The sequence below is a fragment of the Anabrus simplex genome, chromosome 1, assembly GCF_040414725.1.
Source record: "Anabrus simplex isolate iqAnaSimp1 chromosome 1, ASM4041472v1, whole genome shotgun sequence".
Taxonomy (NCBI): Eukaryota; Metazoa; Arthropoda; class Insecta; order Orthoptera; family Tettigoniidae; genus Anabrus; species Anabrus simplex.
Genome location: NC_090265.1, coordinates 1,440,871,488 through 1,440,898,803, shown reverse-complemented (window position 1 = coordinate 1,440,898,803; position 27,316 = coordinate 1,440,871,488). Strand labels below are relative to the sequence as shown.

The 27,316-nt window shown below is 38.8% G+C and overlaps 1 protein-coding gene across 1 annotated transcript in view; it reads right to left on the bottom strand.

Moving 5' to 3' along the window:
• LOC136860514 (protogenin) overlaps positions 1 to 27,316 on the bottom strand; it is a 606,373-nt gene that overhangs the window by 42,072 nt on the left and 536,985 nt on the right. The window contains exons 16-17 of the mRNA XM_067138762.2: positions 5,318 to 5,483; positions 3,993 to 4,252 (exon numbers count right to left, since the gene is read on the bottom strand). Coding sequence (XP_066994863.2) covers positions 3,993 to 4,252; positions 5,318 to 5,483 — 426 coding nt within the window. The remainder of the gene's footprint in view (positions 1 to 3,992; positions 4,253 to 5,317; positions 5,484 to 27,316) is intronic.

Genomic DNA, 27,316 nt, shown 5'->3' with positions numbered 1-27,316 from the left:
AGCAGAGAGTGACTAAAACAATTGGAAGGAGATAGAGCGCAATTTGACACCTCTACTTGATGACGGAAATGGTTTCGTCAAATGTTTGTACTTGTAAAACATCTACATTACGTCCAGGGTTAGAGGTTTATTTTCAACATTTTTCGATTGTATTGGCAAACAGGTTTTTCGCACTTCCTACAGGGCACTGTATTCAGGCCTATAGTTCATTCCATGTTAAGAAAACAGTATTGCTCTTATGACAACAGGGTGGCCATATCGAGCGACTCTGCTCATAAGCATTGAGGGTAAACGGCGGCACATAAATTTGTGAACTTCAGTATTTAAATTCAAGATAAAAATCTGAAGAAACTAAGCTGCAAATTATTTTTATGAACTAAAGGGGATGAGGATTTACAAGGCCTAGTTTTGGTTTGTAGAGAATCAGAAGTAAACTACGGTACATAAAAGAACTCTGAATTGAAGTGTAAGACAGATTGGGGGGGAAAATACAAAAATATGGGCTCAAGGGGTGAGGGAAGCATTTAACGGCATTTAATAAATATCCCCAGGCAACTCGGGGCACTACTGTGTATAAAGTAAATGCGGCCGTAAAAAAAGTGGTCAAATTAAAATGTGTTTAGGAAAGAACAGCTAAATAACAAAACCAAGCACAAATAAAACACACAGCATTCTTTTTATCAATACAAGTTTTGCCACGAGGTATCGCTGTAAAAAAAAAAAATCTTCAGTGACAACTTCTGTACAGTACGAAAATAACAGAACACATACAAATGCTATGTAGTATACAACCAACTGTCACTCAACACAAGACAAGTACGCACTGATTTAAAGCCTAAAAACACATACGCAATAAATAAATACTGTAGATGACTTTGCTTAAGAAGTGAGTTGCCAACGGTTCACAAAGTGAGGGACTACACGATGCTTGTACCAGAGCAACACAGAAGGAAAACGAAGGAAAGGAAGACAACGAAGTGATGGCTGTTCCTGTTCCTGCCATTGTGCTTCCTCCCTACAAATATATTTATCAAAAAGAAAATGTCATGTAGTTATTTTAATACTTCACGGGCAAAAATGCCTCATCCTTTTTATTTGTCTTTCATAATGCATTACAAAGTACCGTATAATATCCCTTAATCATGAGGGTGTGTTCACTCCTTGAAGGTCCATAGAGTAGTACTGTTTTCTTAAGACGGAATGAGCTATAGTCACCGGGCTTTCAGACAGCAATCTAAATACTCCTTCCTAACACGAATCTAGTATTTTTATATGATCAAATACGATTATGTTCTCGAGCCCAGAAAATATGTTGCACCTTACATAAGGTATATGAAGCCATTACTGTTTTGGTCCTAATATAATATGGGGATTATTATGTTTACATTATTATGTTAAAATATCCTTATAAAAACAGCAGTCATTTTATTTGCACAGTGTAACATTTAAAAAGTTTGTATTCTTTCCCACTGGTTTGTGCAGCAAGCATGCTTTCCAGCTGAGCTCTAGGTCACAAATAAACCAAAATTTCTGGAGTTTTGATGGTTTTTCTTTCTCTTTCCAATCTGCTTGTCAGAATTGAATATATAATGCACTGGAGAACTTTTGAGAATCAATACTTAAATCCAAAACCATATTATTGAGTTCAACATAACCGTTAAAAGTCGATGTAGACCTAATTTACGTGGTACAAGATTTCCAGAAACTTACTACAAGCAGTATTCCAGTGACAAAATTACAATGAAAGATTAAAAAAAAAGGGATTTTGCCATAATGTTGGGTGCTTTTGTATCTGATGTGCTTTATTTTGTTAGAATAGAGAATTAAAAACTACCTGTGATCAATTATTGTTCAGCTTGGCATTATTTATTAGATTTTTTTACGAGCTTGGCTGATCTATGTTGTTGATATGAAGGAAGTTTTTACATGAAACTGACGAAGGTTCCCCGGTAAAAGTTAATGTAAAGTATCAAGATTTTTAACTCATGTAATCAATGTTTGAAGCCTGCCGCACGGTCTAGCTGGCCTGCCTCTCGCCCAGAGGTCCCAGGTTTGATTCCCGGTCACGTTAGGCATTTTTACCTGAATATGAAGGGCGGTTCTAGGTCCATTCAGCCTATGTGATTATCGTTAATTGAGAAGCTATCTAACGGTGAGCTGGGGTCCCCAGTCTAGAGAGCCAGGAATAACGGCCACACTGACCATGCATCACCTCGTAATCTACAGACCTTCGGGCTGAGCAGCGGTCGCTTTGCAGGCCAAGGGCTATTAGAGCTGTAGTTTGTTTTGTTTTAAGAGTGTTTGTAAGATTATAATTATACATACTTAATTATTGTGATGTTTAGCCACATTGTTGATGGTTTTAATTCGTTCCCGGACTTCAGTTTTCCAGTATTGTAAGTTTTTTTCCGTGCCCCCCTCCAAACAGAGAATAGAGGTTCCACTGTATATTAGAAGAATATGGTTTGCACCCTGGCTCGCAGAGTTAATAATTAAGAAGCTCATCCCAAAAAGAGAATACATTATCAAATGGAGCCGCACCTCAACCTTTTAACACGATTTTGATATAAACGTAGTTTTATTATTAGGAGTCCGCCTCCGTAACATAATAGTTAGCATTATTAATTGCCGTCCTAGAGAGCCTGGGTTTGATTCCCAGTACTGCCAGAAATTTGAGACTGGCACGAGGGCTGCTTGCGATTAAATATGTATGTGCAGCTCACCACCAATGGGAGTGTGCCTGAAAAGAGCTACACCATCTTAGGACGAGGACATGAATTTACTTTTACTATTATTAGGAGGAACTGTATCTAGTAATTACTAATAACGAAGAGAGAGTTTTTAAAAGTAATTTTAATTTTCAAATTGGACAACAGTTCTTATATTTAGCAGCTAAATTTTTATTTGTAACGTCATAATGGGACCCAGATTGTTTTTATTAGAAGAAGAGTTAGTTATAACAACAATCTTAATTGTAAGTTTTTAATTATAATGTAATGTGTGATTTTAATCAAATCATGAATGTTTTTAGGGAATAATTTTCGCTGAGGATGACGCAGGGTAGGAAAGGGCTAGGATTAGGAAGGAAGCAACTATGGTCTTAATTAAGGTACATCCCCAGCATATGCCTGGTGTGAAAATGCCACAGAAAACCATCTTCAGGGCTGCCAACAGTGGGATTTGAACCCTTCATCTCCCGAATGCAGCGACCCTAACCGCATGGCCAACTCGCTCTGTGAGATCATTAATTGCTTGCTTACATACTTATGTATGGCTTTTACTGCCGGGAGTGTCTGAGGACACATTCGGCTCACCTGGTGCAAATCTTTCTATTTGATGCCCATGGGTGACCTGTGTGTCTGCATGAAGGGATAATAATGATAATGAGGTAGGGAGAGAGTGAAACCTGGTGTCACCAAGTAGCCTACTCCTGTCATATAACACCAAGAAGTGTCTGCTCAAAGCTTTACGTCCCCATCCAACAGACGAATCACCACCAACAGTATCATATGCCCTCACTCCATATGAACACTGCAGAGGGGTTTGGAATTGAATCCAGGCTTGTGGCACACAATCCAGTGATTAGAAATTGTATACCACCACCTATCCTACCCTGCTGGCCAACATTTTGATAGTGAATTTGTTTTCACCAATGGGTCTCAAACCGGCTAACTATGGAGTCAAACCATTTGGACTTGATGCCTTAACGATCATGGCCACCAGGCAAGCTGATAGGATCATTATTAGATAAGTACAAGCTAAAAAAAATAAGCAGGATTAGCTGCTTCATCTTAATTTCTGTAATAAACTAACTTAAAAGTATATATACTGTATGTACAAGTACTTTCATTTACATACTCTACTGTACATGGATCATAAAATGTATATACTGGTAATTATGAAATTTGTAGCATTAGTGCTTGTGCTTGATGTTCTAAATATTAAATAGTTCTTGAAAGAAAATAGTTTATATTCTCAGGTTCTAATAATACCTTTGTATCCAGGAGGCTGTGGTTCGGTGGAGGAATATTTGTTGCAGCAACATTTACACAGTACTCCAACTCTTGTAATTCTGACTCTTGCGGATTGATTGGTGAATGGTCCCATTCTCTGTAGTAGCCATTGCCGTTAGCATGCTGTACATTACTGCTGGCATGCGCTGGATTACCCTGAAGATACCTTCGACGCCATACGATCGTAACCGAGCAAATAATGATGCAAATTATACCAATCACCACCCCAACCAGAATACCTGAAAAGCCAATAATAAGAGCTTGTATTAAACTACAAACTAAGATCATTACTAGGTTAAGAATAAGCTAAAAGGATAAACATTGTGTCTGTAAAGGAATGGTAAAAGGACAGAGTGAAGTGGAGAGCATTAGTACACTACCCTAACCAGAGGGAACCTGGAAGAGGGAAGAGATGATGATTGGAAGTTCAACTGTAAACAATGTACACTACATTAACTTAGCAGCCCACAGCAGTAATTATACATGTTTATGAGACTTGATAAAGAAATTCTTTGTGCAGTTGGGAATGCAGAGGTAACACTGTCAGGAGCATCAAAAGATGTCACAATCAACTGTTCCATTGAAAATGCAGCTTTCTTCCATATGTACTTAATGACGTTATAATAATACTGGAGCAATTATGGATAAACACATGAAAGTTGACGATGGCTTAACAGCTTTAGAGATTGATATCAATCGAGTAAAATTAGCTCTTATCAGAATTTGGCAAATTTTTCTACTGATGAAATAGGTGTACATCAGAAGGTTGAGCGAGTATTGTGTGAAGTGGACGTTATATCTATGTATTTAACTACAAATGCAAACAGATTTTATTGATGGACAAAAAAAAGAATGAAGAAAAAGACAATATTTCACTTCAGCATTGGGGGAGAGAGACAATTATTCCACTATCGTTGAACATTTTTGTCCAATTTGTCAGATTTTGAACACACACACACATTTGGAAATCAGATAAAATTCTGTTGCACAAGGGCACTAATTGTACCACTTGGCTCAAATGAAATGTTTAAAAGGTTCCTAACATAGGTTTAGCTGGTCTTAAGCCTGATTGTAATACCTTCAACATATGTAATTACAGCTATGGGTAGCTAAAATTAGTACAATAAACAGTTTCTAAAGCTGTACTTTTCTTCTTATTCAATATTAGACCAATATCTGCCTGACATTTTATGAATGTTTCTTGCAACATTGTGATTTAAATGTCTTTTTGCACTCCTTAAACATATTTTAAGCCTTTAAGGCATCTTGTCTTAATTCTAGTGAAGAGTTACAATTATGCTCACCCAAGTGCTGATCAGATGGAGAGCCAGATGAATTTACTTCGTTCAGTTGTTCGCCATGAGAGAAAGGTATGGTGACCATTAGTATAGCTGATGGGGGACCATGACCTGCTTGTGTGGCAGCTCGAACAGACAGGAAATAGTGACCTTTAGAGGAGAGGCCAACAAGCTGAAACAAAGTACAATTATTAGCAATAGGCAGCTCTGCAATATTTAAACCACTGTGCCAAGAATGATGATTGTACTCCTCTCCATAATCACTACAATTGCCGGGAGGGCCATAGTGCTTTTATTGCAGATGCCAAATTAAAGACTAACTACCAAGTACCGCTTCATTGATGGGAGTCAAAGCTGGCTCTCGTAGGATGAGAAAGCCATGTGATTTCCATTATTGCCAATAGACTGTCCCTATGCACTGTTGTTCTGGAGTTATCAATGCTTGAATTTGGTTTATACCTTAAGAAGTGTCTCTGGATTGCTTGTGAAATGGCAACATGGTGTGATTCTGATGATGATGCATACAAGAAAATTCTGACAGCAATATATATAAATGACAAAACTGAAATTTATACCCTCAAATCAAAGCTCTCAAAGATGAGAGGATGTCAGAAAAGAAGCTTCCACCTCCAGCACAACATCCAATAGATCCAAATCCTTCAGGTGTAATACAGAAAAGATTGAGGACATAAACTAAAACAATATGCTGCATGTAGCATTAAAGATGCTGGACCAGTAAAGAAATCTTATTTACAGTGTACAAAGTGCAAAAAAGGGCTTCATTCATTATGTTTAGGGCTCCAATATTATTAAGTAATAGTACTGTTTATGTAAAAATGTACTACTTCCCTTTTTAGATAGTGAAACAAAAAATTTCTCCAATAAATACCAGGTGGAAAATCTCTGTTTCTTTTCTTATATATGACTACAAGTACACATCATAAGGCATCCTACCACACCATTCTTTGGGTGAGTGCTTAAATATATTAGGTAACTTTCACAGGCCCAAATCTCAAAAATTATAATCCAGTTCAAATTAATATTCTGGAAAGTACGTTTTCTTTCTCAAACAGAATTTTAGTTGACACTATTAATTGTTATCAATATCAATACTGTATAGCTAACCTTAATGAACAATTTGGTTTAATGCACAAATAGCCGACTTTAAAACCGGAGGAAAGATGGTTCATCATCTTCAGCCTTGCAAACTTGGCTGCAAACTGAGAGGCATTCTTAGAATATCAAATATAAATGAGCATGGCACGAAGAGGGATAATAAGCAGTATGTCTTTTACACTTGCCTCGCGGAAAAATGCTAGAATTCACCCTCATTTGAACACAAATTAAGTAACGCAGCAGCTGATCAAAGCTGTTCCCAAGTCCTAGCAGACTGACTGTTATGGCTTTCAGTGTTCGTCTTGCAAACTCTGTGAATTAAAGAGAGAAAAAAAAAGAGCCAAACCCCTTATAATTAAAATCAAAGTCTAACCACCATCATCCTATTGTTTCTCTTACACTCCATGGCTGAGTCCATTATTCTCCTAAGTAAGATAACCTGAGTTCACCAATCATCCATTCCGGTACAGCAAAGTCGGTCTGAAAACAAACCAATGTAATTCAACCGAGAATTCACCTCTTTCTTACAGAATACTGCTTATCGCAACTGCGAGCTCACTGAATTAACTCTGCTGCACCTTGATTCAATTCCACTTAGATCCTACCTTCCTGGTAGAACATACATCTTAAACACCGTACTTGAAATGTTCAGCCTGTTCCAATTCTGTATTTCTGACCTGTCATTCAGTTCTCTTAGGTTCATTTCCTTCTGCAACCACTTTGGTCCTGGAAATGCTAATATTCATATCACAATAACTGCACTTCTTTACTATGTTCATGATATTAAGATTGCACACATTCGGCACATTCTACCATTAAAACCAAGATTCCTCCCTCCCATCTTATGCCTTTCAGTACACGATCCATGTGCACTAATGAACAAAAAACCCCTTTAATTACTTTGAACGAAGACATCATTCTACCAGCAGTTCTCACTGCAGCCTGATTCTCAACAAAAATACCATTGATTGCCTGTGATAACTCATCCCTAATCTTGTGGTCCATCAGTACAGCTTAACAATTTTTTCCCTAACACTTTGTTATATGGCTTCTCTAGATCTATGAAACCTAAGCATAACTCTATTTCTCTCGCAACATTTTTCTAGTCCTGAGAGCCCGTGGTCTGAAACCACAATGGTTTTCATCCAACTTTCTCTCCACTATCAATTGCACCCTCCTTCCCAAAACATTTGTCAACACCTTTTCTGATATACTGATCAATATACAATATTTCATCTATTCCTGCTGCATTATGACAATGTAGTTTATTTACCTTTCCATCTCCTCAAGCATAATTTCACTGCCATCACTGTTCTCCCCTACATGATATCCACTGTTCACGAATTCAACAAAAAGATTTATTCTTATGTTAAGATAATTTTTCAAAATATTCCTTCCAACCTCTCCCTGCCATGATTTCTTCCTGGATTCTACAACGACAAAATAGTTAGTGAATGGGTTGACAAAATTTATTTTCTTGAAAATAGAATTCAGGGAATTAGATAAACTTAAGCTTTATCTGATCATGTAGTCACTAAGTGGGGTTCTGAAAGAACTTTATGTCTTCTCATATACCGTGTGGTACACCAGCCCCTTGCAATCTAGTTTTATGCATCCTGCTGCTTTTACTACACTTCTGAAATAAATCAACCCCTCGCCCTAAACCAGGGTAATATAACGAGATGTGTGGTTATGAGTGTCACTATTAATTCATTATGGGTACCTCAATAAACCCGTAAAATAAGCATAGATATGAAGAACACACTTTACAACAGGAGGTGCACACACAGACAACGAGCAGTTATTGTACAGGCTGGGAACTGCATGCTGCATGTCAAACCTCACAGTAGCTGCCACAGCAAGGGCGTAGTGGGTCAATGCTTAAAGGTTCGAATACCAAGTCTTGTTCTTTAACCCGATGAGTGCTACGCCCATCTATAGACGGTGCACGAGAACTTTTATTTCTTCAGTTTATCGGCTCACTCTCAAGAGCCGATTCGATATCCGGCATGTTCTGGCATCTGTTAGGTATTATGTAGAACTAATTCATCATGGTTTACAGCTTTGTGAAGTACTTAGCAGAGCTTTTTGTAGATGTCTGTCCTCTACAGCTGGAGTTCATATGTGATGTAAACGAGCATGGCAGAACAACAAGCTAGTTGCTTTCGCTGCAATGTTGTTTCAGATCAAAGAATCCTTCACTTATTATCCACACCGGAAAACAATGATGAAGACGACAATTTTAATGCATCATTAAGCTATTTTCAAAGTGGTACAGAGTGTGTTGGAAATACTGAAAGTGGGATTTCTTTTTTTTTTTTACAATTTGCTTTATGTCGCACTGACACAGATATGTCTTATGGCGATGATGGGATACGAAAGGCCTAGGAGTGGGAAGGAAGCAGCCATGGCCTTAAGGCATTTGCTTGGTGTGAAAATGTGAAACCACGGAAAACCATTTTCAGGGCTGCCAATAGTGGGGTTCGAACCCACTATATCCTGATGCAAGCTCACAGCGGCGCAGCCCTAAATGCATGGCCAACTCGCCTAGTAAGTGAGGAAGAAACAGACTCCCCTTCTAAATGAAAGAACAAAAAACATGGTGATTTCAAACGGAATTTCATCACTATTTTATGGCGGGCAGATGACTTTTCTCCACCTGACTTTCAAGTGACTGTAAAAGACTCCGGGAACCAACTAGTGTTTGATGACAACCCCAAAATCATTGATCTTTTAAAAACCTTCATGCCAGTGAAGTCGGTGCAGCTAGTTCTTGATGAAACAAATTGGTATCACAAACAACTGGTGGAAAACAACAAGCCTTCACCACATTCCAGGTATAGAAAGTGGAGTGATGTAACAGTGAATCAAATGTGCACTTTTGTTGCAGTGTGTATGTTGATGGGAAGAAACAGTAGGAACAAGGAATCATTAATGAACAAGGGGAGTGTGTATGTGAAGATCTTCAAAAGGCAGAAGTATTCAGTCAGCAGTATGTAAAGATTGTTGGTTACAACGATAATGTCCAGATAGAGGAGGTAACTAATACTAAAGAAGTATTAAAAGTTACCTATGCCAACAACAACAACAACAACATTTACAGTAAGATACAAAAGTTCAAAACTAGAAAAGCAGCTGGAATTGATAAGGTTTCAGAAGTGGAAGGTCAACAATAGAGCCCATTTTCATTATGAGACAACTAATGGAAAAGCATTGGGAGTATGGGAATGATATGGTGATGACATTCATTGACATTGAAAAGGCATATGACAGTATCCCCAGGACGAAATTTTGGGGCAGTCTGGTGCAAAAAGGAATTGGACAGGGATTAATAAAAATGATCATGGCATTGTATAAGGAATGTTGTAGTTGCATGCAAACACAAGTTGGCAGGACAAGTTGGTTCAAAATAACTAGTGGGCTGAGACAGGGAAGTGTTCTATCACCAATCCTGTTTACAATAGTAATGGATGACATCATAAAACAGCAAAAGCAGCATATGTAGGAAGAGAAATGAACATGAAGTTATTTGCAGATGATATTGTGATTTGGGGAGAAGACGACAGGAAGGTTCAAGAACAGTTGAATGTGGTGAATGGGAAGATCGAAGAATGTGGATTGAAAATAAGTGTAGAAAAGAGTAAAACTCTTGTTATGACTAGAGGGGAGAAAGAAGGGAAAGGTCAGATTAGACTTACAGACAAGCCCCTGGAAGTAGTAGAAACGTTTAAATACCTGGGGAGTGAATTAATGGAGAATGCTCGACTGGATGCTGAGATTAGTACAAGTATTCAAGCTGGAAGTTGTTTCTATCATAGTGTAAGAAACATGTTATGGGACAAAGATGTGCCAACGGAAGCAAAGGATACTATGTACAAGATGTATTACGTACCCATAACAACTTACAGGGCAGAAACTTGGACAATGACAAAGAAGGATGAGAGTCGAATACAGGAGTATGATACAGAAGAGTAGAAGAGACAAAATAAGGAATGAGAAAATCCGGGAAGAAATTGGAGTGGAAAAAATGAATGATAGAATAGAGAAGAGCCGACTAAGATGGTTTGGACACATAAAGCGAATGAGCGACGAAAGAATGCCAAAAAAAGGTGATGGAAATGCAAATCCAAGGAAGGAGAGGCAGTGGACGACCACGATTGAGATGGAAGGATACTATCCAACGCAGCATTATAGAAAGAAACCTGGACTGGGACACAGTGTTGGAGGAGGAGTGGTGGAAAGACCGAAGAAAGTGGAGAGGAACCATATTTGCCCCTACCCGGCTACAGCTGGATAAAGGGAGATGATGATGATGATGATGATGATGATGATGATGATGACTAAAGACAATGGGTTGGAATATAGTGCCATATTTGAAGTAATCAATACTCATATTCATGCAGTCTCTCAAATAAATAAACAAAAATTATTCTTCCTTGGTGATTATCAAGAGAGTAATGTCTTTACGATTCAAGACTGATATGTAACCTTTTCCACCTTCCTCATATAAAAGTGTGGTTAATTGTTCTGAGGGCTGTTTGAAGGAGAAATAATAAAGAAAACATATTCTAGTTTCTGTATGCAATAAGTTGATAACAATTCTCCTGCCCATGTACTACAGTCTTATGACAATGTCTGCAACATTACAAAAGGTGGATTCAAATGAATAATGAAAGAGATGTCCATAAAAACCAGAAATCCTTTAAAATATTCATGCTGACTCACATAAGTTGTATTTCATGCATTTGTTGCGTCCTGTAATTTATGTGTTCTCTTTATATTTTTTTGTTTTGCATTAACCCAAAGATAATTTTAATAAACTCCTCTTTACACTAATGTGTTTTTGTCTTGTGTTTTGCCTTTCTTAATCATACTTTATTTTAAGCGAGGCTCGGATCTAGTTCCCGACTAGTAAATTGTTGGTTTTGACCGACCCTACGGCAAATTTCTGGGTATGCTAATATGTTGGTTTGTGTAGTGGGTGGATGGATGGACTGTTCTTCACTTGATTTCATTGGAACACTATTCTACTGGAAATCATGGAGCACAAGTAGACAAATTTTTGGATGAACTCTAAACCAGCCATCTCCTTCATATTTGGTTGGTTGACTTTCTGTCTGTCAAGAATCATTACCTTTGTCTTTCGTCTATTAATTTCCAGGTCATGTTACCTACTAATCAACATCAGCTTGTCCATGAGGACCTCCCATTTGATTAGTTGGCTTTCTGTCTGTCGACAATCATTACCTTTGTCTTGCGTCTATTAATTTCAAGGCCATGTTGGCTACTAATCGACATCAGCTTTTCTGTGAGGACCTGTAGTTCCTGCACTCTAGCTGCCAGAATCAGCGTGTCATCAGCGTACCTAAGGTTGCCAATCTTCCTACCACCAAAAGAAACACCTCCTTCCCACTCCTCATGCTCTCTTCTAAGGATGAGCTCAGTGTAGACATTGAATAGGATGGGTGAGAGAATTCGGCCCTGTCTTGTACTGTCTTCTGCTTTGAAGTTTCTGGACAATGTTTGGTTAAACCGAACAATGAAGCACAGAAAGTTTGTAACACTGAACTCTATGGCCTTTTCCACAATCTCCCGGACATTCAGAATTTTTTCCTGGGTGCCTTTCCTTTGATAATGCCCAATTGCTCTTCAGCTATTATTTTAGGAAGTAGGAAGTTTTTCAGCCTATTGTTAAGGACATGGAAAAGAATCTTGCTCGCATGAGGGATCAGAGCTGTAGCTGGAACATTCATTTGGTGAACCTTTCTTGTAAATGGGAATAAAGACTGAGTGACCCAATCGTCCAGATGGTATTGCATAACTCTAGGAGTTTGTCTGATCCAATTTTACTCATGACTTTCAGTACCTCAGCAGTTATGCCATCCATCCTGGTGACAACCTGGTTCTCAGCTGACTGACAGCCTTTTCAATCTTGAACTGTAAGACAGTGGATTCCAGTTCATAAGGTCCATCCAAGGGGACGGCATGGCCTTGATTATTATCATTATCTGGGGCAGTTTCCAACCACAGGCTGGGTCTGCTTAGAACATAAGCCTCTACATCGTTTTCTGTCTATCCACCACTTCTCTTCTCCCACTGTCGTCCAGTTCCCTCCTCTTGCCTCTATGCTGTTCTTTACATCTTTCAGCCATTTGTCCCTCAGTCTTCCTCTAGATCTCCTTCCCTTCAACTCCATTGCTAACATCTTTCTTGGTATCCTCTCTTCTCCCATTCTCTTAACATGTCTATGCCACTGCAGCCTTGATTTTTGTATCTTTTCCTGTAGGGGTAACGCATTTGCCATTTTGCGAACTCTCTCATTTCTTACCCTGTCCATTCTTGTTAAACCTACTTGACACCTATCAAGCTTCATTTCCACTCCTTATATTCTACTTTTATACCTCTCCTTCATCACCCACATTTCTGATCCATATGTCAAAATTGGCACAAAGTAAGTCTTGTAGATAATTCCTTCACATCTCTGTGGTACATCCTGTTCCACACTCTTAAAGAATCCATCTGCACATCTTCCTCTTTCATTGATTTCCATCCTGTTTACTTCATTTTCTTCAATTACACTTCCCAGGTATTTAAAGCTTTCTACTTTTTTGAACTGCCCCCCTCCTAATGCCGTCCCATTATATGCTAGAGTCTTGTTTCGTGTCGTTACCAGCACTTCACATTTTTGTGCTGACTACTTCATTCCATAAGATGACACAACTTCCTCTCATATATTTAGGTGTTCCTGCACTTCACTCTCACGGTTTCCCCATATTAGTAGATCATCTGCAAACAATACTGCTTTCATTCTTCTCTCCCCAATGGTCTGTGATAACTTCTGTATTATATAATCCATTATCACTATAAATAGTAGAGGTGAGAGGGCACTTCCTTGCTTTATACCATTTGTTAACTTAAACCATCCAGTTCTTTCGGTTCCGACGTAAACAGCTTTCACTTCCATCATACATATTTTTCACCCTTGTCACTGTCTGCCCATTTACTGCTTTTACTCTCATAGCTTCCCAGATCTTGTTTCTACAGACACTGTCATATGCCTTCTCTATGTCCATGAAGGTCATCACCAAATCTTTCCCACACTCATAGTGCCATTCTTGTAGTTGCCTCACTGTGAATATCACCAGTAGTTGACCTTCCTTTTCTAAAGCCATTCTGATTATTCTTGAACAAATTCATGCAGTACTCTCACCATACTTCTGCGATTCGCTCTGGGTCTGTGATCTTCACACCACACTCGTCCACAATTACCTGGTCAAATGCTTGACAGTTCTGAAGAGGTGGGTTATCTTTCATATGGCATGGCGCTCAAGCCCAGAGCAAGTATGCTCATGAAAGAGTCTTGATAGCAAGCTCATTTTATCTTCTGGTTGATCAGAAGCAGTCGATCCTCATAGTCCATATCAGTCAGATTGCTTTTAATGAGACGTCTTTCTTCTACTAGTTGTATAGTGACATCCATCATCCAGTGTAACTACTATTAACTATTAACTACTCGCCATAACCACCTCTCCAATCCAGTCCTTGATATTCTGCCAATAGTCGTTGACATCACAATCTCTACTTCCCAAGTTAGCCTTACCCTCAATGTTTTGGTGAAAAGCTATGTTCTGGACTTCAGGTATTTCCTGCCTATTCCTCTTCTTCAGGAACTGTAGTTTCAGAGAGAATGTTCCTAATGGCAGTTTCTGGTCAGAGTCACAGTCTACAGCAGGCCTAGCCGTAACATTCTTCATGGAAGTCCTCCATCTCTTCCTGATCAGCATACAGTCAATATGATTCCGATATTGCTTACTGGTTCTGATCCAGATTGACAGTCTCCGTTGATGGTGTTAGAAGATGGTAATCATTATGTCTAGATCATTCTCAATTGCAAAATGGATGAGGCATTCTCCACTTGTTCTTGCATTATTCTCCGATTGCTCTTAATCTACGAGACAATTTTTATTATTTTTTGAATTTATTTTTACAACTGGCTTTATGTTGCACCGACATGGATAGGTCTTGTTGCAATCGACAAACTTTATCATATAGGTCCGTATTGATACAGCTTAATTAAGAACTAGTTTTAGGTTTGATGGTCCACCCAAACAATACACTTAACATTACAAGTAAGAACACATTCAATGTTAAAATATGTTATACATTCTTTGGTACATGTTTCGTCTAATATAAGACATCTTCAGTGATAGCAACTTGTATCTAATTAAAATATATAATTATTACTGTCTAATAATTTAAAAATGGATCAACTCATGTCCTTTCTGACCGTGAAGAGGGAACCCAGTAAGTTCTCTGATAAAGTATATAGAAAGGATATGTTTACTCCGGTGACCATTAAAAATGATTCTTTACATCCTGGGAGTCATAAGAGGGCTGCTTATTTTAGTATGGTTTGTCGAGCCTTCAATTTGCCTTTATCTCGTACAGAAAGATATAGAGAATTACGTTTTATACAGAAGATAGTGAATATGAATGGGTTCAGTGTTAATACTACAGTGAAACTCGGTTAAGAAGTTCCCGCATAAGAAGTTTTCCCGCCTAAGAAGTGTGATATTCTTGGTCCCTTGATCAGCTGCATTAAGATATATGTATATTTTTCCCGTTTAAAGTGTTCTGTTGTAAATATATTTCCCGCTTAAACAGTTCAGATTTTAGAGCCCCTTGAGATAGAAAACGTCCGCCCAAAGCAGCCCGTGGTTAGAACCCTCCAGTCTCCACGCAAGTTGCACCCTGTGTTAGACCGTTCGCGCTCGCGGTGTGTGTCTGGTGTCACGGAACATGTGCGGGCCTGCCACAGCCATATGACATCACGCAGATGCAGATGCTCACTCTCAACTTGTGGAATCGAATCGAACCCATCAGTCAAAATTTCCACTCCAGCGTTCCATCTAGCGGAATAAAATCGAACAGGATTCTACGTAAGAAACATAAAGTACGCAATGCATGATTTGATAAAACTTTAATGCAGTAATTTGCGGGCCGCGACAGGGTGAAGTCATTAATCGAGGTGGCCTAAACATTAATTAAAAACCGTAAAGTACATTTGTCCACAACATTACTGTTAACCTACCACAAAACTGAATATTCTAACCTGTCTGATTTTTCATTCCCTTGCTTATTTCCTTCCAGCCATTCAGTCTTACGTTGTTGCAATAATACTTATGGGCCTTGCCGTAGAGGAAATTACGTTTTTGAACTAAACTGATAAGATTTTCCGTGTCTATTATTAGTGAGGTGAATAAAAACAACTTCGCGACTCTATGCAGGAAACAGCCGATTTGCCAGCAGCCAGCTGATACACATGCCGCCAAACAGCCGGCCGAAAGATCCCGATCGTTTACGAAGTTGAACGAATGTTGATTGCCAACTGGGTGTTGAGGGAGGCACACATAGGCATTGCAATACCACGTGTTGGCATAAAATTGAAAGTTATTTTTAATTTTACCTTTATACGAGCTAAACATTGTATCATCGTGTCACTCGTAATTATTACATCGCATTATTAGAACGTAGCACAAGGATGAGGAGACATGAAATAAAATTCTCACGGGGAAAGAAACTGTTTACGTTTAGATGTGCTAGCGTTGCTACTGCGCCTTTATCTCTCCCACGTAATACCCCAGATACATTTCCATGCACTAATTTCTGCAACTTCGAAGCTGTGTTTCTTTTCTTCATTACCTATAGCATGAAGAGGATTGAAGCGGGAAAATAAACTCAATACTGGCTTGGCCATGCGGTAGTTGTGAAACAGCCAGAAACTACGCCCGTTGCCGTGACAACTAGTAGGAATGCAGGGGCGATTTAGGCCTAGGTTCTAAGAATCTCTAAGAGTAAGTTGCTAGATTTCCCATTTGCTGCCTTTATCCTTGAAGCAGGTGTCAGGGGTGTGAGGAAGATAGAAAGCACATGCTAACAAACTGTAGTACACGTCTTGTCTTTGCTTCTTGTAAGCCTAAGCTACGGATTGCCAAGCATAGTGTAGCGTCGTAATTAGTGTGAATAGGAGTCGGTGAAGTTAGTTGTACTTGTAATATCAATGTACAAGCTTCTTTTAAGTGAAAATGAGCGCAACTCAGAGGAAAAAAATCAAGCGAATAGCACTAACAATAAAAGACAAAGTGGAGATTATAAGGAAAGTGGCATCATCTACACTTTCTCGTGTTGCCTTGGCAAAGGAGCTGGGGATGCCGCTGTCTACTTTGAACGGTATTATAGCGAAGAAAGAAGAGATCTCTGCTTCTGCAGGGAGTACTTCAGCAAATTGTAAGGAAGTTAAATATGAAAAGTACGATGAAATAGAACAAGTTCTGCTAATATGGTTTAAACAGCAGCGAAGTTTAAACATACCTTTCAGTGGGACTATTGTGCAGGAGAAAGCCTCATGCAAATTAAGAGTACCTTTTACCGCGTCGAGCGGGTGGCTGGAACGCTTTAAAAATCGAGCCGGCATCGTTTACAAAGCCGGCCCCGTGGTGTAGGGGCAGCGTGCCTGCCTCTTACACGGAGGCCCCGGGTTTGATTCCCGGCCAGGTCTGGGATTTTTACCTGGACCTGGTTCGAGGTCCACTCAGCCTACGTGATTAGAATTGAGAAGCTATCTGACGGTCAGATAGCGGCCCCGGTCTAGAAAGCCAAGAATAACAGCCGAGAGGATTCGTCGTGCTGACCAGACGACACCTCGTAATCTGCAGGCCTTCGGGCTGAGCAGCGGTCGCTTGGTAGGCCAAGGCCCTTCAAGGGCTGTAGTGCCATGGGGTTTTTGGTTTTCGTTTACAAAACAATTTGTTGCGAAGCAGAGAGTGTAAGTTCGGAGGAAAGGAAAGTGTGGAAGGTCATGGTTCTGCCTGCTAAAATAATCAAACCTTGCAACGTTTTTATATAACTTAATATGTTCCCTTCTCTTATCAAATATATTTATAATATGGGATGTTCAATTATTTTACTTTATCTCTAAAAATATTGTCATGATAATCGAATTTTTATATTGTGGCTTTCTGTAAGCAGCTCTTATATATCGGCCTATTTCGGTATTGTTCACAAACAAGGAAATCTGTTGGCTGTGTGTTTCATATGTATTTCGGGTACAGAATAAGTTTTTGGGCATTACCCCTTTTAAGAAGTTTCCTGCTTCAGAAGTTTTTTTTTTTGCAGTCCCTTGAAAAACTTCTTAACAGAGTTTCACTGTATTAATAAAATCATAAGTAAAGTAAAAACAAAGAACAACATAAGACTAGCACCAGAAAATTGCAAGAATTCAAAGTCATCATCATAATCATAATCATCACCATCAATTCCCTTTTCCAGATTCTCTCCGGGAAGGGTAGTGTACCAAAGCCATCTACCTTACTCGATCTTTCCACCATTCTTCTAGTACTTTATTGCTATCGACTCCTCTATTTGCAATACAGTCCACAACAGAGCTCCTACATCTCATTCTAGGGCGTCCCCTAGGTCTCTTTCCAGTCTCTGTATCCATGAATGTTCTCTTTGGTATTCTCTCTCCTGGCATTCTCATCATGTGTCCAAACCATTTTAGCTTTGCTATATCAATCTCTTCTTGAAGTATACACACTCCATGCTTCTCCTTTTTTCCTCATTTCATATTCTATCTTGTCTTGTCTTTCCCTGCATGCTCCTCAAGAACCTCATTTCAGCTGCTTGTATCTTACTTTGGGTCTGCTTAGTTAATGTCCAGGCTGCTGAAGCATAAGTCAGTATAGGTTATAATAGGATGAGTACAAAACCTTCTTGCACTTCATTTCACTTGAAAGTATGCTACTTAAATGTTTACAAACCCAGGGATTTTCCAAATCACAAAATTATTTCAGAAACATGACTATCAAGTTTCATTTTCAACAAAGAACAATAATGGTCATTTATTTTACAACCATAACAGTGTAAATTACAGTAAAGAAAATTACTTAGGTTCAGGAATTTACTAACTTAAGTGCGATCAATGCTTTGTCACGTACGTCGGACAAACTGGTAGGAGCTTTCAAACTAGGTATCAGGAACACATCAATGCTAATAGACACAGGAAGTATTCTGCCACGAGTGTCCATATGGCAGATGCAGGTCACCAATACACCAATGTAAATCGAGGCTTGACCATATTAACAAAAGTGAGCAAAGGGAACCTGATCAGATTATATGAAAATATTTATATAGGTCTGGACCAGAGTTGCAACACGAACAATAATTTGAATGACTTACAAGAAAATAAAAATCCGCTATATGAACAGATACCATTACTTTTATCATAGCGCAAAATTAATAGTATAAGTTACCTCCGCTAAAACAAACAACCCACCCTTCCGTTCTGCATGTAGGTGAAGCAGTTTCCCCTTCCCCTACTAATAGCACTGTTGCTCCTCCTCCTATCGCACCCAGCCAAGTTCCGGTGGACGAGAGGAAACAAAGTTATAACACGCACAGTAGCATAGCGAGAAGCAGGTCAGAGCTAGGTCTCATTCTGCCATTTCCGAGTCCAAAGTTCAAATTCTATCTTAGTACACTGAAGCTACCTATGTCAAATCACAAGAAAAAATATTATTTGGAATCAAATTTCAACAACTGAAGAATTTTTGTAAGAAGGTGATGGAGAGTTTTAAAGAAAAACAGTGTGTATTGTTTTTAGTGTATTTTCAAACATTTCAGAAAGCACATAGGTTCATCCATTTATAATTATTAGACAGTAATAATTATGTATTTTAACTAGATACAAGATGCTACGGCTGAAGAAGTCTTAAATTAGACAAAACATGTACCAAAGAATGAATAAAATATTTTAACACTGAATGTGTTCTTACTTGTAAAGTGAAGTGTATTGATTGGGTGGACCATTAAACCTAATAATAGTTCTTAACGGATAGGTCTTATGGCCATTTTTGGGGTAAGAAAGGTCTAGGAGTTGGAAGGAAGCAGCCATGGCCGTAATTAAGGTACAGCCCCAGAATTTGCCTGGTGTGAAATGGGAAACAATGGAAAACCATATCCAGGGCTGCCGACAGTGGGATTCGAACCCACTATCTCCTGAATGCAAGCTCACAGCTGCATGCACCTAACCACATGGCCAACTTGCTTGATTGCCCTAGGAGATTCAGCTCTCCTGTCTGCAACAGATGTCTCACATTCCACGTACAAATGACGATCTTCCTCAGCTGCAGCTTAGTTATGCGTCCAGTCGCCAATTTTCCATGTAGGGCCTGTTCCTCCACCCTTACGTGCCCGGTAACCATTTCACATGGCCTGACCAGGGATCAAAGCAGCGCTGGTTGCTAGCCGCGGCGCCTGGCAAAACTATATTAGTACGATAGTGCATTGATGAAATACTCTCTAGGAAATATGATCAGATAGTTTCCCCTGGCCTGCTTGATCCTATGCCAAAGACCAGATGTATATCAAGGTCATCCACTTTTAAGGACAGTCTCCTACCCTAGGACAAAAGATTGCCCTTCATTAGCAACCACCCCTAACATGGGGAACAGACGCTGCATGACGGAGTTAGAATGTTCACGATGCAAAATTTCCACCACATCACATCTTTCAAGTTCACCTCAAAGAACTGACATTTCACCAGTGAGAGAGTACATACTAAAAATCATAAAAATACAAAGAAAAAGAAAATACAACTGAAAAATCTTACAACATAAGCAAGACCAGCCATCTTATATGATATATATATATTTTTTTGCTATTTGCTTTACGTTGCAACGACACAGATATGTCTTACGGCGACGATGGGATTGGAAAGGTCTAGGAATGGGAAGGAAGCGGCCATGGCCTTAATTAAGGTACAGCCCCAGCATTTGCCTGGTGTGAAAATGGGAAACCACGGAAAACCATCTTCAGGGCTGCCGACAGTGGGGTTCGAACCCACTATCTCCCGATTACTGGATACTGGCCGCACTTAAGCGACTACAGCTATCGAGCTTGGTCTTATATGAATTGAACACAATTTAAGTTTAATATTCAAATTATTAGAGAACTTTATTTTCACACTGTTTTCTACTATAAAAGTGACCCATTTACAAAGCAGTGTGTGACAAAATATTATTGAATGTAAAAGCTCGTCCTCATCCTCATCTACTCTCTTTTAAAACACCCTTTTATTCACTGATTCCTTGCTCACATTAATAGGTAGAATTTATCATAGATAGGGCTCCATTCTCACAGTCGTGCTGGTCATCTATAGGATGTCAACTCGAAAGACCTGCACCAGGCCTCTCCGGAGGTAATATGCCATTATTATTTACCCTATTAATATTGTTAAAAATATTTTCTTGTGATGAACTGAATGCTAAACAAGATCATGATGAAGCTGGGAAACAGAAACAATATTTCTGGCGGGGGCTAAGAAAAAAATGGATGTAAAAGAACATGTATTATTGAGGAGAGAGTCTACCTATTTGAAGACAGCAGTACAGTAGAAGTCTGCTACAGCGAGTATGGCTATAACGAGAACCCCGTTATAACGTCACTTTTTTTATGTCCCTTCAAAATTCCTATTTTAAACTGCGTATTATCATTCGGTTACAGTGAGAACCCTATCACTGATGCATCAGTTATTATGAGCGATTAAGCGTACACGATTTTTTCTGTTACTGATATTTACGTACCCAGCCATTATGTTATGTCATCTTTGGTATCGTTTCCTCACTATGTCCACTAGCGAGCTCTCTCGTCGACATTCGAAGGTGATTAAAGATAAAAATTTCATAATGAAATTGAAATAATAAATAAGGTAGTTCAACCTATTCAATACAAATAAATACGAAATGTAGTGTTACATTCCTATTTAATTATAAGTGGAAGTGGTACCGGTTTCGACCCCAATCCGGGTCATCATCAGCCGAATAAAACGCAAAAAACAACACATAGGTAAGAAATAAATTAAAGTCCCCACAAAAACAGTTGAAGAAGCAAAATAAAAACAACGGGGATAGGCACTGTAAAATTCAGAAGTAGAAGGTAAGTCACTTAAAAGAAGCAAGGCGCAATCTTCTGAACAGCAGCATAGCACATGCAAAGTTCGGCATTGTCTCATAACGTTTACGAGAAGCGGAGAACAGTTAAATGAGCCAGCTTGCATACACTATCAGGCACGAAGTCACAACACAGTCCAACAAATGTGAAGATGTAAAATCGTGCAGAAGCCGATGACAAGTAGCTCAACTGAAGTAAATTGCCACCTCCCGAAGATCACGGTTCAACCCGGAAATTAAATTAAATAATTCTTCACACCGTGGAAGCTTCACTTCTAAGATGTTAAAGTGAATTTTTATAGAATTCCTTTCTGGGATATGGATCTTTACCATCTATTATATAGTTTTAGAGTTATTTAAATGTGTTTGATTTCAAGTTTTAAATGATTCCATTTTTGAGTAAAATTTTGTCCTTGTGGAAGCTCGAACTGATTGGGAAATATTTGATCCTTTCAAAAAGATAATAAGTGATAACTTTATGTATTTATCAGTCACGGTATATAGTCCTCTCCGTGTAAGGACGTACCCTAAGGGTGCAACCTTACCCTTTCTCCCCTGTAATATTAAGATATTGATTTATGGTTACTTTTCTTGCTGTTGGGTCTTTTTCAGTGTCGGTAACCATACAGTTTAGGGACCCTACTTGCCGATACGACGTCTTACATTTACCGTTAATCTGGCACGTTGGCAACGTTCAATCACTGCTCTAGCGTGAAGTGCGTGTTGCCACCGCATCACCGTTAAAGTCACTAGTGATACATTTGCAAGAATATTTAAAGCATATTTTCTTTTTCTGTGGGATTGTAAATCTATTTGGCTAATACCAGGTAAGTAGGATTGTGGCATGTTCGGATAATGCATTTAATAACATAGTTTGTGTGAAATGATGAAAGTGCTCAAATACGTCAGTCTCATGTCTAGATCTACCGGTACATGAAATAACTCTTGCGGGACAAAATTTTGGCAGTAGAACTTATAACATTATTATTTTCAAATCCGCAGTGAACTTGAAAGCTGACCTAAATTCCGTTCACGGAGCTTGGCACATTAGTATTCCTATATGTTTCCTGATAAGCTTGAAGATATAACCAGCCTGCAGGCTGAAAATATGCCCAATAATCTCTCTCCTTACTGGTTACCGGTATTGAAGAGAGAAGGAAATATTCCCACAAAAGAAAGGGAAGTCATTGGATGTCTGGAACTTTTGAAAATCACCCTGCAAAGACTTATTAAATAAATTGCATTGTTTAACACGCCCCTCTTTTCAAGAATATGGTTATAGTACGCCTACTGTATATCAAAATAAAGACAGATAATTTAAGTGAGAAAGTGTGTTTATTTCCTTAATTCCTCATTGAGGAGATATTCATAATTATCTTGATTTATTTCATCTTTTATCATTTACTAGGGTAGGGAAACATTCATTATCGGTGTTTACATTGAGGTTAGTTTGTTATGGTTATGTCTGATGATTTTAATATGTAACCAGGCAGGTTGGCAGCAGTGATCAGCCATTACAAAAAAGAGAAAAGAAGAGCATCGGGCGGCGATATTTACTTTCTGGGGTATTTCCTTACGTGGCAATTACTATAGATATGATCTACACGATTTCAACTGTCATTGAGACTCTCACTAATCAGCCTTGAGACCCCAAACGCAGTGGATTCAACACTAATCTCGGTCATTTTATAGTATTCACTACAAAACCCCTTTCAGTGTACCGCCCCAATGGAGGCTGAACGTCGACTTAAACGATATTCAGGGAGTGACAACAATGAATTCGACATTAATATTGGTTATTTTCTATTATTTTTAAATAATGGAAAATGTCATGCCCTCCCATACTCCAACCCCAGCGAGGATTGGTGTTTTATCTCCATAGTATTTTCTTTCCAGATGATGAGTCATATGTGTACCAAGTTTTGTTGAGAGCTAATTTGGAATATACCCACATACACCCATATATGACGGTTATTTTTACATTCATTTTCACCCCTTCTCAACTTCCATACCAATTGCGGTGAAGTATGACTTATCCATCCAGAGTGTCAAAGTTCAACTCGGCGAACTCATAAACATTAATATCAGTTATTTTCGTTTATTTTTACATTTCACCACCTGCACGAGGAGTGCTGCTGGTGTTTTACCCAATAGTATTTTTTTTTTTCAGATAGTAAGTCATATGTGTACCAATTTTGTATGAGGGCTATGTTGGAAGAAACATACACACAACGACACCCGGAATATCAAAATTCGTCTCACTATTCCACACTATTTTCGGTTATTTTTACATCTCAGCCCTTCCCACCCCATCCCTAGGTGTGCTAGGTCTACCATAACTCCTCGCAGTTTTTCTCATGATAGTAAGTCATAAGTGTACCAAGTTTGGCTGAAAACTCTCCCATAGTCCAGAAAACTATGGATTCAACACTAATATCGGTCATTTTAAGTTATAATTATATTTCGCCCCCTTCCCTTGGGCTTCTAGGGGTGTATTGCCCCTGCAGTATTTTTTACAGATAGTAGATAATATTTGTACCAAGTTTAGTTGACACCTATGCTGGAACATACATACAAACACCCAAAATCTCGGTCATTTGCACATTTTCTTTTCTTCACCCCTTCTCACATCCCTGCTTACTGGGGCTCAACTTGGACTTAAACGACATCCGGAGTGTCACTATTCATTTCAGCGATCCCGAAAAGTATGGACTCGACACTATTTTCGATTAATTTTGTCTCTCCCCCCCCCACTAGGTTGCTGAACTCACTTCAACAGGGACCACTACGAAATTCTTATCTCTTAATGCTGAACATGGACTTTACGAAAAGTATGGATTCGACACTATTTCGATTAATTTTACGTCTCACTACCACCCCCACCCCCCACCCCCAGGTTGCTGAACTCACTTCAATAGGGAGCACTACGAAATTCTTATCTCTTAATGCTGAACATGGACTTTTAAAAATCCGGAGTGTCACTATACATCTCAGCGACCCCGAAAACTATAGATTAGTCACTATTTCCGATTAATTTTGTATCTCCCCCCCACCCCAAAGGGTGATGAACTTTGAATTTAAAAAATTCCAGAGTGCCACTGTTCATCTCAGCGACACCGAAAACTATGGATTCAACTTATATTTTCTATTACTTAATTATTATATCTCGCTCGCGCCTCGCCCCCCCCCCCCCCCCCCCCAAGGGTGCTGAATATGAACTTAAAAAAATCCGGAGTGTCACTATACATCTCAGCGACCCCGAAAACTATGGATTCGACTTCTATTTTCTATTATTCTATCTCACTCCCACCTCGCCCCCGACATTAAAATATCCGTAGTGTCACTATTTATCTCAGTGACACCGAAAACCATGGATTCGATACTATTTCCGATTATTTTTATATCTCACTCTCCCCTCGTCCCTCACCCCAGAGGGTGATGAACTTGGACTTTAAAAAATTCGGATAATAACTATACATTTCAGCGACCCCGAAAATTGTGGATTTGGCACTATTACCAATTATTTTTATATCTCACCCTCCCCTCATCCCCTATCCCAAAGGACTTAAAAAAAAAAAACGCGGGTGTCACTATTCATCTCAGCGACTTCGAAAACTATGGATTCGTAACTATTTCCGATTATTTTTATATCTCATTCCCCTCGCCCCCCAACCCCAAAGGGTGATGAACTTGGACTTTCAAAAATTCCGGAGTGTCACTATTCATCTCAGCGACCCCGAAACTATGGATTCGACTTCTATTTTCTATTGTTAATAATATGTTTATATCTCACTCTCCCTCGCCCCCACCCCCCACCCTGCTAAGGGTGCTGAATATGGACTTTAAAAAATCCCGAGTGTCACTAGTCATCTCAGCGACCCCCAAAAGTATGGATTCGATACTATTTCCAATTATTTTTATATATCATTCCCCCTCATCCCCACCATCCCAAAGGGTGATGAACTTGGACTTCAACAAATTCTGGAGTGTCACTATTCATCTCAGCCACCCTCAAAATGATGAATTCGGCTCTATATTCTATTATTATTATTATTATTATTATTATTATTATTATTATTATTATTATTATTATTATTATTATTTCCCACTCCCCCTCGCTCCCGCCCCAAAGGGGGCTGAAATTGGACTTTAAAATCCGGAGTGTCACTATTTATCTCAGCGACCCCGAAAACTGATACTGATACTAAGTCATAAGTGTACCAAGTTTGGTTGAAATCGCTCGAGTGGTTTAGGATGGGGTGATAACTCTTGTCACTCCATTGTTGATATTCTATACTTTTAACAGTTTCTTAAATATTTTACACGTCTAATACACAGCTACATTCTTCAAAATGGGCAGACCTATGAATGTTGGTACTATGAAATGAAAGTACATCTCGATCACGGCATGTTGGATTGCTATTTCAAAATAATAGGCATAAGAATGCACCTCCTATCAAGAAAGGTACTTTGTACGTCAATGCGGCGTGTTTTTATCCTCCTATATACAGCAAATATTATCCTCATCACGACGTGCAGGTTGCCTACGGGAGTCAAATCACAAGACCTGCACGTAGCGAGCCGAACATGTCCTCGGGCACTCCCGGCACTAAAAGCATTACGCCATTTCATTTAGTGGACTATCATGATATAGCGTAAGCTGCTGTCGCCTAGCGACAATCTGTCTATCAAGTCGATCCAATCTTGGTGCGGCTTTGCAATTTAATAAAATTACATAAAATTACTCATAATAAAAAAAAAACCACCTTACCGATTTTGTTCAGACCACTTCATAATCCCTTTCAGATGTAATAAGAACAAATTGTGAAAATTTCAGCAAAATCGGTCCAGTAGTTTTTGAGTCTATTAACGTCGAATATACCAACATCCAATTTTATATATATAGATAATACAATTCAATATAATTGAAATATGTAACTAGGATCTTGTAGATTTTTTAGAAAGGTTGACATAAAAAACAATTGTGAAGAGAAAAATGGTTAAAAGCGCAATACTGGAAACAAATGAAAAACGTATATGCACAGTGAGCTATTTCTTGAAGATAAGGAAGTGTAGGAGGCAAGAATGGTAGGGGTAGACCAAGGTATGAATATGACAAACAGATTAGAGCAGAAGTAGGATGCAATAGTTACGTAGAAATGAAAAGGTTAGCACATGATAGGGTGGCATGGAGAGCTGCATCAAACCAGTCTATGGACTGATGACTCAAACAACAACAACAAGAATTCAGGATGTCAAAGGTCGTAATTGAAGTAGTCAAAGTCAGTGCAAGGCACGAGTTTAAATTTGAATGTGAAAACCCAAAATGCAGGTGGAAATATAGTATATTAGCATACAGTTCAATTCGGAAAGTAGTTTTTTATTTTTTTATTTTAGAGGAGAGGTGAAAAGAAAAGATAGTATAAGTTAATAAAGGAAGAAGATTAGTAGATAAGAGACAATTAAAAGGATTTGAAGTTGAAAGATGATGGGAAAGGATAAGATAGGGAAATAAAGGAGGGGTAGTTTATGGTGGGTTAGGAGGGTGGATTATCGGAGGTAGAAAATGTGGGTAGGAACTTTGTAAGGCATGGAAAATTCAATTCGGGTTTAGAAATTTAGAATTTTTGAGAAGAAGAATTAGGAAGTCAAATAGGATATTGGGTTTTTCAGAAATGTCTTTTTAATTGAAATTAGGGTTGAAGTATTGGTCAAGGTGAATAAAACAGTAGTGTTTAGGAGGGGGCCTTTGTTAACGATTATAAGTATTTTTATATCTTTTTCAATATTAGTGAAATTATGCTTGGAGTCTTGTATGTGTTGTCCTATAGAGGAGAATTTGTTGTATTTAATGGCGCTGGTATGTTCCGAGTATCTGATG